Source organism: Tachysurus fulvidraco, chromosome 9 (assembly GCF_022655615.1).
Source record: "Tachysurus fulvidraco isolate hzauxx_2018 chromosome 9, HZAU_PFXX_2.0, whole genome shotgun sequence".
NCBI lineage: Eukaryota > Metazoa > Chordata > Actinopteri > Siluriformes > Bagridae > Tachysurus > Tachysurus fulvidraco.
This window is the reverse complement of record NC_062526.1, coordinates 13,427,928-13,444,125: the sequence shown is the minus strand read 5'-3', so window position 1 is coordinate 13,444,125 and position 16,198 is coordinate 13,427,928. Positions and strand designations below refer to the sequence as shown.

The following is a 16,198-nucleotide window of genomic DNA, read 5'->3' as shown; positions in this document are numbered from 1 at the left end:
AGTGTGTCAGTCAGGTGTCCACGAACTATATATCATATAGTGTATACAGTCCCGTTACAGCAGTATCGCAGGGGATTGTAAATATCATAAGTATTTTAAAAGGCAAAGGGAACTACATAATAAAGCGCGTCTCCTTTAAAGGGATGTGGAACTCTTAAAGCACAACGAGGAGCCAATCCTGACCGGCTCACGCGAATCATGCCGTAGCACCGCCGCTCCGCTTCCGACGTGATCTTGTTCACTTCCTGTAAATAGTGCGCTGCACTGTAGTCGCATTTAGAAAAACTTTTAAAAAATCCAACAATTAAATGTCACAGGTGTCTTGATATCGGGTTTTTTATGCTGCATGAGCGACTATGTGAAAATTTACATTTATATTTGTTAATGTTTTAAGCGAAACACGACTGATAAACAAAAAAATGTACGCCTGATTTGTGTATATATCCTTCCGCTAGTTTTTCGTGTTTTTTTCAGTGTTTAGGTCTATGTCTTTCACAGGCAGGCATCTCCGGGAGCTGATAATATTATTACAATCATTTGTCGTGCTAATCTAGTATATGGATAATCTAGATCTCTTTCAGTGAGAATAAGAATTTGATTTTAAGGAGACGACAGGAGAAAAGAAGCTAGCTGCCCACAGTCCAGGTTGGATTAATCAGCCCTATCAGCAACGGGGCTAACAGGCTAACATCAGCGAGCTTTACTCTCAGTTTGACTTTTAAAGCATTTTGTCCTCTATAGCTTTGCCGTTGGAGATATTTTCTAAACCGTTTGAATAGTCTGCTTAAAGACTCGTTTATGGGATAATCATGTCAATGAAGCAGACAGGCGGTAATCGCAAACCGGGCAGCAGTAGCGGGGCCGCAGCGGCCTCAGGAGCAGGGGGATGCGCAGGAGCTGCTGTAGGACGACACGGTTTACCCAGGTGAGTTTACCATAACTACGAGCTGCATGTGCTTGCTTTATTAGTCACAAGATAAAAATGTAGGTAGGATCACTGTCAGATGTCTGACACAAATACACTGTAATGTTAAAATGCGAGGTTATTTGATGTCTGCGGCAACACAGTAGCTGCTATCAAGCTGGTTAGCTTAGGCCGTGCAGGGAGAGGGGGCTGGGGTTTGGCTATTCTGTTACCTTTTGGTCTTGTGGGAAAAAAATAACTGGAATCGGTGTCAGAGTAAAAAAACATTGGAGTTGAATGTTTGCAAAATAAAACGTTGAAAACAAGTCTGTGATCCCGATTATATTGTCCTCTGCTGGGTGATTTGTCTTGATGAAATCTGAGAATTTCTCTGTAGAGTCAAAGCCTGGAGGCCGATTTGTCCTACATTTACATTTTTATTTTACTTTGCGGCAAGTTTGTCAGCTGCAAATGGATTGTTTAATGATTTGTAAAGGGCATCCAAAGCTGTTTGTCCACACTATAGCACTGACCTTTAACACGCTTAAACTAGCAGGTTAGTAAATTGTTCTCGCTCCGCAGACGCACGTGCGTTTAAATGATAAACAGCTTCTTTAACAACCTGGTCATTTTAGTGCAGACGGTGTGGCAAACGCTAGCTTTTTGGACCTGGAAACTAGATGCTAGCCAGTAGCTCCCATAACATTGTCCAGTTAAATTATGATAATCACTTTTAATAATTTTCTAAGCAATCTGTGCCCGATTTTTCTGAGGTGATTTCGTCTTTGCAGGTGATTTGAATGAAAAAAAAAGGTATATTTGTGATGCGCATGAATGTCATTTGCATCTTCGGGTTATTACTTTACTGCCCGTACCAGACAGGTCCATCCCCCTGTGCAGCCCCTGTCATATTCTGCCCCTCGATTGGCTAGTCATGACCCGCCCTTTGTGTTGTGATTGGATAGTAGATTTTACTGCTGGCGTGGACGAACGATCGAATGAGCCACTTCTATGACAAGAGGCGTGGTTTTTCGTAATACAGGTAGGAGAAATAACACGCCAATTCTCATTGTAGTAGGCGTTTCGGTTTTCGGCGTCCGGTCATATTGTCACAAGATGAAACGGCCAAAGTCAGGCGAGTTAACCTTTAGCGCGATTAGCAGTGCGACATTATGAAAAGGACCTACGTCAAATATTACATTTGGTCTGAGTATGTTTTTTGGTATTGTGTTCTTTGCACTTGAATGTCATTCTGTTCAGAATGGATATTCCAGTGTTTTTCTGTGAGGTTTTGGCCTTATACACACCAATACACATGTGAGAGCCTGGAAGAACAATTCAGTTTATTTGTGTAGCATTTTTATCAATTTGCATAGTCTCAAAGCAGCTTTGGTATGATGTGACAAAAATGTTAGGTATGATTGCAGTTATGTGAAAAGTGGAGGCCGGTACTCTAGACTGGCTATGACATAACTAAAGAAAGAGCCAGAAGGTGAACTATTGAAACAGTGGCTATTTTACATGAGCCTTAATCAGAAGAATCAAAGCATTTTAAAGTGTCCTATGAGTGGAAAGGGACAGATGAGAGCTCCTCAGAGGGTGGTGTGATCAGCTGATCTACTGCAAGCACTGCTGGACCAAGGCCAGGAAGATAGTGAAGGACCTCAGCCATCCAAACAATGGATTCTTCTCTCTCTTGTGGTTAGGGAAGTGCTTCTTGGAGGGAAACAAGGAGAGAATGAGAAGGAGCTTCTTCCAACACACACACACACACACACACACACACACACACACACACACACACACACACACACACACACACACACAATCTGTACAACAATATCTTATACAGTGTTGTATAAAGTACTAGAAAGCAATACTTGAATAAAAGTACAAGTATCTTACTAGAAAAAGACTTTGGTAGAAGTGAAAGTCACCTTTTAGAATATTACTCAAGTAAAAGTTTTAAAGTATCTGATATATATACTGTACTTAAGTATTTGAAGTAAAAAGTAAAATTTCAGTGATTTTTGGTAGGCATAAGAGCAGGAGCGGTGTTTTATATTATATATATTATATGACTACATAGTAAGCCAAACGTTATGGTATTATTAAATGGCAAAAGTGGACACCAAAATTGTATGCATGATGTAATGAGGCCAGTCTTGAATCAAATCAGTTCATGTATGTGTGCATTCTCTACAGTGTGTCCAATGAATGCAGTCATCATTAATAAACAAATATTCACAAGACAAAGATCAAATAAATAAATGTTATTTTTATTTAGTATTGATATTGCATTAATATTTTGTTTGTGCTATCAACTCTGGTAATAATGCCGTTATAGATAAATGCCTCCAGCTCTGAATGCGCGTGCACGCTGCACGTGCCTGTGCTTCTCCGTAGAGCGTGCATACGTGCGTAATGCAATCTAGGAGCAGTGATTCGCCAAACCTCCCTTATTGCAGTCGCACACATTTCTTCTGATTTTATTTTGTAGTAACGAGTAATGAAGATGCTTATTGGAAATATAACGGAGTGTTAAAAGTATACATTTTATCTAGGAAATGTAGTGGAGTAAAATTGAAAGTTGACATAAATTTAAATAGTGAAGTAAAGTACAGATACGTGAAATTTCTAAAGCACAGTAACGAAGTATTTTTACTTTGTTACATTACAACACTGGGTGTGTAATAACCCACGCGCACCCACACCTTCACCCCCGAGCCCCAGATATCTTCTCAATATATACCCTGGCGCTCCTAGGAGCCTCCTCTTTGGTTCCCAGTATTTCTTGGAGTCCCAGGTGCCATATCACCTTATTTACCGGAATCACCTCCTATGTTTTCTAAATACACTGACCTAATTTCCCCTTATTTCCCATTACCTTTTCCCCATATGCCCATTTATGGATTTTACTCCCCTTAGTTCTCAGGACCTAGGTCTGTGAACCAATGTCTTTTTCATTCTACATAAGTTATCGTTATGAGCTAAGGTCTGGGAACCATGGTCTTCATTCTCCATAACAATTTATGAGCTAAGGTCTGGGAACCATGGTCCATTCTACATAACAAGTTTGTATTTGTTATTACAAATGTGCTCAGACCGACTAGGCCCGAATCTGGTTACTTTTACTAAGTTTATGATTGCAATAAACATCTTTGGCCTACAACATCGCCTACATATGTCTTATGACAGCAATTGTAATATTTTGCAAGGCTTAATACTTTACATTGGTTATAGTATTGTAAGGAATAATACTTTAATTATTTCTACTAAGATTTTTTACAACAGGTGTGTGAGTATGCTTATTCATTTTGCCACACATTAATTCCTCAAAACAGGGTTGATTTGTTTACTGTTCAGAAAGCTGTTTTTTCAGTACAGTTTTATTTGATACCTCATGTAAAGTTTTCTCTTTTTTTTTCTTTTTCTTTTTTTTCCTTGGATTCATATTTTCTTTTCTTTTTTTTTTTATTATGCAAGCAGGCAATTACAATATTTACAGAAGAGAAATTAGATGCAAAATACAAAGACCAACAAAACAAAATGTGTGTATCTGTAAGTGTAACTGGGTGTGGGAGTGGATATATATGAATGAAGGAGCAGCATGTAGGGAAGTACAACAGAATTTTTTTTTTTATATATATATAAATCAAAGAGGAAAATATATTAATTTAAATAATAATAATAATTATAATGACAATAATAATGATGAAGATAGTAATAGTATCACACAAGACAAAAAAATACATAAAATAAATTTAACCGGGGGGAAAAATGTAAATGTAAAATGGGGTAAGAGGAAGGTGACAATATCAACAGTAATAATAATAATAATAGTAATAATAATAGTAATAAGATTAAGATTAAAAATGAATAAGAAATAGTAATAATATTATTAGCAGTAGTAGTAATGATAAACTTATTTACTAATATACTCATTTCATCCGGAATGAAGGTGAGGTTAAAGGATCAGGAAGAGGACAAATAGAAATGGTAGTAGTAATAGCAATAATAATGCTGATACAGCCATTAATAGTAATTATAATAGTAGTAGTTATAATAGCAATAATAATAATAATAATAATAATAATAATAATAATAATAATGGTAATATTGATACAGCTATTAATGATAAGGTATTATAAAGCTGTCGCTGATAACCGTCATGGCCATGGCATAGTATAGACCCCAGCCGGCGTCATATTACATGGCTATCAAGGTGAGGTGCTGCGAGATCCATGGTCCCAAAATCCATACCCATCCCCAGCCATCCCACACATGCCATGCTTACCCTGTTTGTGTGTGTGTTTTTTTTTTTTGTGGAATGAATACGGCTGCTTTCATTGTTATACTCATGATGTTTGTCAACTAGTGTATATATATAGCCCAGGCCGCCACGCCCACGCCACACTTACCCTATGTATGTGCTTATATATATATATATATATATATATATATATATATATATATATATATATATATATATATATATATATATATATATAAAATGCTCCAAATGAATGTGTGCACCTCATCTAATATGTGATGCATTAAAACACGTAAAGTTTTCTGAGAAACCCCGGTGAGATTTAAGTATTGTCAGTGTTACAGTACATAAGTGAGAAGTGACAGAGTTTTTGTATTTTTAGTGTATTTCATTAAATATGAAAATAAAATTCCCCATGATTTTAAGCTGTATTCTTATATTAATTATAAGTTCATCATTTTCGAAGAAAACTAACACGCACTTGACAGAATTATCCATCAAGTCTATCAATCCAATTAAATAAATATGTAAATAAAGTTGAATTTTCTTGCCACACAAGCATGGATCTTCAGTGCCATTTTAACAGTGAACTTTCCAACTGTATGATGTTTCCCTTCTTAGTCATCCACTGGTTGAGGGAAATTTCTGTTTATTCATTTGATGTATGTGGACTTTTTAGAACGAATGAGTTAAAACAGTTCCAATGCTGAATGACTGAGTCAATGATGGAAGTCATCTTTCTGTCTGTATACATTGTATACAGCTTCTCCCTCAGAGAGAGTCGGTAATATTCTCTCATTTGCTGCCCAGATCCTCCCTGTGATGCCCTCACAGTTCTCCATTACCACAGCTCAAATGCATGTCATAACTCTAAAATCAGTGGACAGGTGGAATTGCAAACTCCACAAATACTCCACAAAAAAAGAAACTGTTAAAGTGGTTACTTCCTTCATGATTAGCTGGTTTGCTAAAGGTTGTGTCAGGTTGGGTGTATCTGCAACACCTGTTGCTGATGTGACTTTCGGTTTCAAAAGGAAATCTGTCATTCTACAGCATCAGACACCGCTCTCAAAGCCATTTAATGAGGAATTTTAAACCAATGTAATGTTCTGATAACGTGTGAGTTGTCCTTAGATGTGAATACTGCAGTGCGTGTGATGTTAGTTCATCATGTAAGGCTTTTTTCACCTTGATCAGTGAGATGTTGATTAAAATCTTTCTGAAATTTGCATTTTATTCAGAGGTCTGATATGTAAAATTCTGTTTCTCCTGCAGTAGTGGAGAAACATGTATTATTATAGCACACAATACAATCACATTTATTGATTTGACTAAATAACTTTCTCCTTGTAATGCGAGCTGGCGTTGTGTCCAGAGGGTTTAGAAGTGTGCATTTATTAAAGTGCCATACCACTAGCAAGTAAATAAGGAGCGTGTTTCTCCCCTCAGTAAGCAGTGTAGTGTTTGAACACGAGTGTGTGACTGTTCATACAGTATCTCCATATTTAGCCTGTTTTCTAAGCCACTTTTGAGTGCAGAGGGTAGAGTGATTACTGGCTGCTGTGGAAATTGGTCAAGTCCTTCGACATGTTCGCTCCCTTACTTCAGAAGGATTTTTATTATTTTTTTTTATACACTTTTATTTTTTTATTACAGCACAAACACAGGTGAGCAGACTGAAACTTGAAGACTCCTGATTCCTGTTAGGGAAAGAAAGAAATTAACAGCTTGATTATTTTCTGTGAGCTGGCTTAAAAATTAAAAATTTCATTTTACTGGTTCAGTGAACTGCAAATTCCTAGACAGCAAATGCACCAGTTTATGCATGTGATCTGTTTAGTGCTAATGGGAATTGGTTGTTGTATTGTTTTTATACCACCCTAAGATGTGAGAGAAATCTTATATTTATTAAGACAGTTTATCATTTATTTAATTAGCTGATGTTCTGTGTAATGTCATCAATGAAATAGACCTGAATGTGAGCTTAGCTTTATGCAGATATGACTGATAGAGATTGGCTTGACCACAGCTCATTCAAGTATCTGACTGATTGCTATATGAAAGTATTTACGTATTGCCAGCTTCTCCTGTCATTTACACAGGACGAACATTTACCTCATTTGTCTACATCGAAGTAGTTCAGGGCTAAATGACCACCACACAGGTCCTCAGTGGCAGCTGGGATTTGACCTCATTACTTTAAATACCAGGCTGACCTATAACCCCCAAAATGCTAATAAAGTCAAGAAGGTTTTATTATCAGTTCAGCCATATTTAGCTGATACAGTACACAGTTAAATGAAACAACATTCCTCCAGGATCGTGGTACTGCATAACAGACAGAGCTACATAAAACAACACAGAACTAAGAAAATAGACACAATTTCACAATGTCCAAGTGTTTAAACTTGTACATACAGAAAGACAGGAGACTACAATATTGTACACAGGACAGTATACGGTGTGTGGCGTGCAAGTAAGAATTTTTTTTTACAAATGAAAGTGGTTTACAAATAAAAACACACCACATTGTCTCACATCAACTAGCCTTCAGATGAACACTGATGGGTTGTGGCTGCGAGGTGTGTTCGGTCATGTCATAAGATGTGCTACTTCTCTGGGCTTTGTCCAGGGTGTCAGAGTGACCTTATTATATATTATTTCTGTCCTTCTGTCTATTTTTTTAATTGTCTGTCCCATACAGTTCACTCCAGCAAGGCCAATTCAGTTAGTTTTGCTGTAGACTGGAGACATTAGCATTTTAAAAAAAAAGGATAAATCAACTTTCAGAGAGCTGTCTATGGGAGAAAAGCAAGCCATTTTGTAGTAGGGATAAAGAGAAAAAGCACTGTACAAACATTGGGCTTAGCCAATTGGAATGTCCTAAAAAAGAAACAAACCACCTTTTCCTAAAAAAGTAACAGACACTGAAATGGTTGGTCAAAGAGAAAAGCAGCAGCAGATGACAGAAACATTATAAAAGCTCTGAGTAAAAACCCAAAGACAACAGTCAGTGATGTCACTGACAACATCCACAGGGTTGGAGTGAAGGTATCACAAGCTATCATTGAAACAAGACTTGAAAAGTCGAGGCCATCAGGATTTATGAGTGTTCTGGAAACAAGTTTATCCCAAAATGTGGAGACACAAGTTCTGCTCTTGAGCCAATATACAGAAGCCCGTCAGTGAAACATGGTGGTGGTGCGGTTATGGCTTGAGCTTACATGACTGCTTCTGAAACATATTCATTAATCTTCACTGATGTACCTCATGGTGGTAGCAATAGAATTAATTCAGACATTTACAGGAACATTCCCTCAGCCAATTTATAGAGAAATACATCCAAATTAATTTGGAGGAACTTTATCATGATCATTCAAAACACATGCCAACTCAACAAAGGGAAAACATTAGGGGAAAAAGTGGACTGGACAAGTCAGTCACCAGATCATAGGGAGAGTGAAGGGAGAACCCCCCCCCAAAACAAATGGAAGAGCCTACCGTGGAACTCAGGAACAGCACGGTAAAAGAAGAAACCAAGAATGTGGTGTCCGTGATTTGCAGATTTTATTGCAATCAAGGTATATGCAACCAAATGTTAATTTTAATGCTGTTTAACACCAAAGTGTCTTTTGTATGTAGCACAAACAACTGTATCAACTATATTATAATACAATTATTTGTATGATGTAACATTTTAATTTCTCTTCAGTGGAACTGAGCAACCTCAAACCGAAATTGGATCAGTACCTAGGCAAATTACATAAAGTAAATCTTGATGTTGGGACAAAACTTATATTCCCTTTGAATAGGGCCATCCTTTTATATTTTGGTTTGCAGTAACAGTCAATGACTTTACTGACTGGGTCTTCAACCCGTGCACACAACATTGCAAACCTCATTTTGATGCTGGGCACGGTTTTTCCACATCTTTGTGCCAAGTTAAAGCGGTATTTTAACAAATTTTTTAGATGTATTATGGTGCCCGAACCTCTATGACTTTAAATGGTGACCGCAAACATTTTGTTTACTGCAGCCGCAGCCATCATTACCAAGCACGAACCGTTGACTCTGACAGTGAATGAGAGTATGAGATGAACTGAACACACAGGCCATAGTGTGACATCTGTTAACCAATAGTGTAAACATAGATGACGTCACAGGTTTTTATTTAAAAGAAAGAACGTAGCCTTCATTTGTATGTAGGCCTAGGCAATTTATATATTTACAATACTTACTAAAATATAATTAATATTATTTTATTGCTTTTGTATTAGTTGTTTGAAGAGTAAAAAAAAGTCTGTCTTAACGCAAATTTACAACCGGAAAGTCGGTCGGACTTAAAGCAAATAAATAAATAAATAAATAAATGAATAAGGCCCTGTTCACACTGCAGGTAAAAGTGGCCCAAAAAGTGTGAACACTCAAATCTGGCCCAGATCTGATTTTTTTCAAATCAGATCTAGGCCACTTCCATATGTGGTCCTGAATCAGACCCAAATCTGATTTTTTTTCCAATGTGGCCGCAGTGTGAACAGCCAAGGCGGATTTGATGCGACTTTTACGTCAATCTACATCGACATTCATCACAATTATGCGCCGGCGAAGACTTTTTTTGCTTAACACACACGTTACCTGTCACGTTCAAAAACCCTTTTTTTTTTGCGCCGGCGAAAACGTGACAAACGTGACTGGTAACGTGTGTGTGTGTGTTAAGAGTGTTATATAAAGCCAGAGTGTTATAAAAAACCAGCTCATAATGTTTGCATTGAATACATCACATTACTTCCTCCATAACCTTGCCAACTTTTTAGCGCAATGGCGTGCTGCGTGTGACGTCATTGTTATTGTTCGTTTTGCGCATGCGGGTCAGTTCGAAACCGCAAACAGTTCACACTGGTATTTGATATAGGTCACATTTTAAAAGGTAATGTGAACAGCCAAACAAAAAAATCAGATCTGAGCAAAATATCCGAATTGAGCATTAAGACTTGCAGTGTGAACGTGGCCTAAATTGCGTTGGTCCTAAATTGACAGGGTCGGTCGGGTTACGGCAAACAAGAATATTTTTAAGGATCGCCTAATCACTGGAACCATGTAAATCCAAATCTTCAAGTCTTTTAAAGAAAACTGAATCTTAAGCATCTTATTTAGTTTTCTCTTTGAATAACTAAACCCGGCTCTCACCATGAACATAGTCTTAGAAGCTGGCATGGCTTTAAAGGAAAGAAGGAAAATATTCCAGCATTGGAACAAATGAAGACATGTGTTAAGGATAGAGTGGAAGAACCCCTGACCTCTCTTAATGAGCAGATCCCCACAGCCATGCTCTAATATCGAGTGGAAAACCTTCTTAGGAGAATGGAACTTAGAATAACACCAGAGTGGAACTAAATCTAGAATATGATGGTAAGGTGTCCATAAATCTTTGACCATGTAGGGTATGATAAAAGCTCAATGTGCTTTTCTGCTGTTTTGTGCTTGTATTGTTCAATATTTTGTACCTTACCGGACATAAGGTCTAGTAATTTTACCCTCTATAGGAAAAAAATATTTATTATGCTAAATTATAGCCTACTTGTGGTAGAACAGTTATTGTGCTATGCATCACATCAGTCTTCTGTGTTTTTGGCTAAGTTGCTAACATTAGCTGGTTAGCTGGTAACTCTGTGTGCTCTGGATCTATGTTTAAGCTGCTGTGCTGTCTCCAGTGTTTAGTGGGGTTTTTATATGCAGCAGAAAAGTTTTATCTTTCACTACCGAGTCCATAAAAGAAAGAGGTCACTTCACTTGCATGTTGATACCATTTGTGTTTTCAAGAATATTTTCATGGCTTTGTGTTAAAACTAATTAAAATAGCAAATTAATTCTAAATAATTAACACTTTCCTGAATAGTAGTGTGCCAAATATCTGAAGCAAAATATCTGACTAGCCTGAATATTTGCCACATGGACAGTGGTCCAAGAGCTTTTACCATTGTATTCTTGTCATGTATGTGAAATACATTGCATTTATGACCTATTAAGAAATGTAATGTGCACTATAATGTCATACAAATGTATTGATTTTATTATTAGATTAAAACCTATTGATAAAATCACTGTTTGTACCCCTTTTGTGCAGGGGACGCAACAACGCCAAAGCACATTCCACACCAGTAAGTCCAAGTATTATTTTCCAGAGTTAGACTAAATTCAACACCTGTATTTATTGGTACCTTTCTCTGCAGCACTAATCACTTTCTTCTGTTTTAGGTGGCCTTCAGTGGCGTTTATGCAAACATGAGGATGGTTCACGTCTTAACTTCAGTGGTGGTACGTTTAAAGAGAGAGATTAATTGTAGATTAATAATCTTAATTTCTTCATGTACAAAAGACATACAAGAATTTAAGAACGTGTTATCTTTTTACTTATTGTGCAGGGAGCTAAGTGTGAACTTAACGTGAAAAATGGCACAGTCTACGAGGGTGTCTTCAAAACGTATGGCCCAGAGGTACAGATAAGTGCAAAATCTGTATATGCAGCTTTGAAATACCAAAATGTTTCTATATGAATGTCCTCCTTCTACTACTGCTATTTTTTCTTATTCTGATTGGTTGATAGAGTCAGGAAGTGGAGAAAGTAAATAAATTAAATATATATAAATATATATACATACACACACAGTAATCCCTCGCCACTTCGCGGTTCAAGTTTCGTGGCCTCAGTGCATCGCTGATTTTTCAAAAATATTCATCGAAAAATAAAAATTAAAACGGTTTCAGAGGATGTCGGACAAAGAGAGAAACACTCTCAGAGGCTTTGTACATAACCACGGGCACTCATGCCCGTGACAAGGCACATGATTGGTTCCCGGGGCGAGATCTGAGCTGATTGGCTGCGCATCATCGCATCCTCTCCCAGCTTCTTCCCTTGTTGTATCTCGCCACTCTCGTTCACTCTGTCAACTGTGTCTCGGGTATTGTGTTCGAAATTAACTTTTCATTAAGCCCTTACAATGCCTCTTAAGCGCCAAGCCCTTGCGAAAGATTCCTCTAGTGAGCCCAAGAGGGAGATCATGACCATCGGTGAAAAGGTCAAACTTGGGTGAAAATCCGCGAAGTAGGACTGGCCCTATCGTGAGGGGTTCCGGTCCCCATTAACCGCGATAAACGTTCGTGTGTGCGTCATACAGTTTGACGCATGCGCAATGTAGCCCCGTGCTCAGTTTCGCCTCAGACAGTTTCGTGCGAACATACATATAGACAGTAAAAGTTGAGTAAGGAGTGCTACAGAAATGGCAAGTGGAGGAGATAATGGAGGATGCGCCCGCGTCGTTCCCGTCGTGTGTGGGAACATTTTGGATTTCATGTTACTTACGATGACAACGAAAATAAAACAGTAGGTAGAACTGCGATTGTGTGCAAGCATTGTGCAAAATGCATTCAATATGTTAATGGCAACACTTCTAATATGACCGTTGTGTTAAGATGGTTAAACTTATGTTTGACTTTATGATTATGGCCTTTGCTACTGTTATAGCCTCATTATATTATGTTATTACATTATATTATATATTTATGTTTAAAATATTTTGACTTGTTTAAAAGACAGAGCTTGTAAGAGTTCCTCTCTTTTTCTTTCTTTTTTTTGTAAGAGCAACACTGGCAGTTTACATAAGTGCAAGTTAATTTCAGTCTTTGTGTGCTAAAAAGGCACAAGTTCCTGTAGAGATATTAATACACAATCTCCTTTTTTTTTGCCAAATAAACGAAAAGCATGTCATCATCAATGTCTTTTTTCTTGCTGTATCAAAATCTCACCTAGCTTTTACTCAGAGATGATCCCACTAATGTGCTTAAAGTCAAGTCAAATTCAGTTAGTGCATGATTACATTACAAAAATGTTAATACTGTATCCTAAATTATGGGTAATTAAGCTAATTATCTATGTATCAAATGCTGAAGGAAATTTCTGGAGTGTTGAAGATTAAAAGAAAAAATAACAAGAACCGTACAGAACCTAAAACCGTGATACGAACCGCACTGTGGGTTTTGTGAATCGTGCCACCCCTAGTGTATGTGTGTGTGTGTGCATAATATATATATATAGGGCTGGGCAATAAATCGATTTTATCGATTAACTCGAATATGTGTAGTTTACATTGATTTGTTTGAATGAAAATCGTTTTTCTCTTTAACATCCGCTGACGCTCCCCTCTGGGCTACTGTAGTTCCGAATGGGCTCAGCCCTCCCCCCGTGCGTTTGCCATAGAGATACACAAACAACATGGTAGCGAGCAGGGAAGAACTCGTTCCCAAGAAAGGCACATTGTCATCTGTCATGGAATTGGTTTGATTTTGCGGCGTCAGACGCAGAACAAACACCCCGCTGCAAAGTGTGTTTAAAGTCTGTTGCTAGCAAAGGTAGCAGTACGACTAATTTACTGCAGCACCTTAAACAGAGGCATGTCGGTGAGTGGGAGAGATGTTATGCCGTGCAAATGAAAAAGACCGCGGCAGCACAAACACACCGCCAAAAAACAACCTACCGTCTTAGAAACATTTACAAACTGTATCCAGTATGATAAAAAAGGGTGCCATTGGAAAGCGATCATGGATGCAGAGAATTCCTGTTCTACACATCAACAAACATTATACTCTATGTTGTGTATTGCGACTTAAGTAAAGTTGGCCGCATATTCACAGATTCGAGTTTCCCGAGTCAATAACTCCTGAGCTAAACGCTCTTATTACACAAATAACACCTCTTTTTTTTATAGTAGTAGAGTAGAGAGGCAGGTACAACCCAATTTTCCTCAAAATCAGCTTTCATCCACATTGGACAAAATACATAAGTCTCTATGTGCGAACACCTAAGAGACAGATTCCAAGGGACCGTCTGCAAAATGCAAAACCCGAAAAGCGAATACATTAAAAACAGTCAATAACTTCACTGTAATACACTGTACTGTTTTTATTTTTATATGAAAAATCATAAAAATTATACAAAAAGTCATTTCCCTCAAATAAGTGTTGTAGTATAACTATCAGGACATCAGTGGTGTGTGAGCTGGTGACAGTACAGTGTATTACAGTGAAGTTATTGACTGTTTTTATAGTATTTGCTTTTCGGGTTTTGCATTTTGCAGACGGTCCCTTGGAATCTGTCTCAGGTGTATGTATATAAATATACAGGAAAAATCGACTTAAATCGTAAATCGAATTTTTTGTGAAAAAATCAGGGATTTTTATTTTAGGCCATATCGCCCAGCCCTAATATATACACTCCTGAACAAAATCTTAAAGCCAGGGAAAATATTATAAGAACTCACACTTCGCACTGGTGGATCGTATCCAGGTTGTAAGTACTACTTCAAAATGGCAAAAGAAGAAACAAGAGCAAGAGACAAAAAAATAAAATTGCATTTAAACTCAAATAGACTGGTCATCAGCTGATCTAAAGTTTAAGACCATAGCCTTTAAAAGTAAAAATCTATGCAAAAATATGGCTTCAATGTCATTGTCCAGAAAGTCACACTTTTTTTTGAATGTGGCAGGTTTGTTGAGCTGCACAAGCAAGGGCTCTCAAAAGGAGCCGTTGCTGACGAGGTTGGATGCAGTTAGACAGTAATTTTAAATTTCATAAAAGATCCTGAGTGTTATGGGTCAAACCATTCAAATGATAGACCCAAAATAATTTCACCAAAATAATTTCAAAGAATCTGACAGGCTGTTCATGAAGACACGGGCTGATCCTCGACCCAAATTAAGGTTCTATGGTGCTTTTTCTTTCAATGGGAAAATGGAGTTTCAGGTTGTGCAGGGGCGTCAAACGACGGCTGGCTATGTGGACATGTTGCAGCAGCAGTCTTTCAACAGGACAACGTTTCAATTTACAACGCCCACCTGACAAAGGACTTCTTCCAGGACTAACGTTGCACTTCTGGACCATCCTGCATGTTCCCCTAACATCGAATGTTTGAGGATGAATGGCAAGAGAAGTTTACAAAACAGGACTTCAGTACCAGACTGTAGATGCCCTTCATTAAGCCATCTTCTGCACATGGAGCAATGTTCCCACCAGCCTTCTGGAAACAGTTACATGAAGCATGCCTAAACAAGTGTTTAAAGTGATCAACAACAAGAGCTACTCACTACTGAGTCCTTTTTTTTATTTTTATTTTTATTTTTTTTACACTTTTAGTTCTATTGTGGGTATTTTGGGCCATGGTCTTAAATGTTTGATCAGCCTGTTTGAGTTTAAATGGCGTTTGCAATAAATTGCCAATCCTTTTGTTTCACTTTTTTTTTTTTTGTCTCTTGCTCCTTTTTCTTCTTTTGACTTTTTGAAGCAGCCTGCTTATGATACACCCACACGAAACGCAAATACGTGGAATGTTTCCCCCGGTCTTATATGATGATGTATATGTGTACCTTTTTTTTTTTTTTTTTTTTTAAAGAAATTGATTTAGAAGGCAAAACAAATATTAAGAATTATAGGACTCTTATAGAAGTTAATTTGTAAGGCATAAAATACTGGTACAATCATCAAACAATACATAACAACAAAAAGGAAATAATCCCTGTTCAAAAGTTTACATAGCTTTTAGTTCTTAATATCATGTGTTGCCCCCATTAGCATAAATGATGTCATGAAGTCTTTTGTAATAATTGTGCATAAGGTCCTTAAATGCTCTCAGGTGGTATAGCTGCCCATTCTTCTTGACAAAATGCCTCCAGTTCCTGTATTTTCTTTCATTTTATTGAGCAAACTTCCTATTTGAGAGCTCCACAAATTGGTTATTGATATTGAGGCCAAACCAGCCAAACCTTCAATGTAGCCATTGAAGATTCAACTTTGCCTTGTGTTTTTCATTGTCTTTTTGGAACATTCAAGAACATCCCATACGCAGCTTTCATGCTGTAGAATGCAAATCATCTGCCAGTATTTTCTGATATGCTGCATTCATCTTGCCATCAATAATTACTAACTTCCCTGCTCCCCTGGAGCTCACACAGCCCCAAAACATTAGAGATCC

At 37.6% G+C, this 16,198-nt stretch overlaps 1 protein-coding gene across 10 annotated transcripts in view; it reads left to right on the top strand.

The window, feature by feature from the left end:
- The first annotated feature begins 230 nt into the window (after positions 1-230).
- The window catches only part of atxn2 (ataxin 2), a 41,930-nt gene continuing 25,962 nt past the window's right edge, over positions 231-16,198 (top strand). For 5 of the 10 annotated variants that reach the window (XM_027145632.2, XM_027145631.2, XM_027145630.2 and 2 more), the window contains exons 1-4: positions 232-925; positions 11,302-11,335; positions 11,433-11,492; positions 11,600-11,671. In XM_027145632.2, coding sequence (XP_027001433.1) covers positions 810-925; positions 11,302-11,335; positions 11,433-11,492; positions 11,600-11,671 — 282 coding nt within the window. In that variant the 5' untranslated portion in view covers positions 232-809. Of the gene's footprint in view, positions 926-11,301; positions 11,336-11,432; positions 11,493-11,599; positions 11,672-16,198 lie in introns of all 10 variants that reach the window. The other 5 variants (XM_027145634.2, XM_027145627.2, XM_027145626.2 and 2 more) reach the window with 2 other exon arrangements.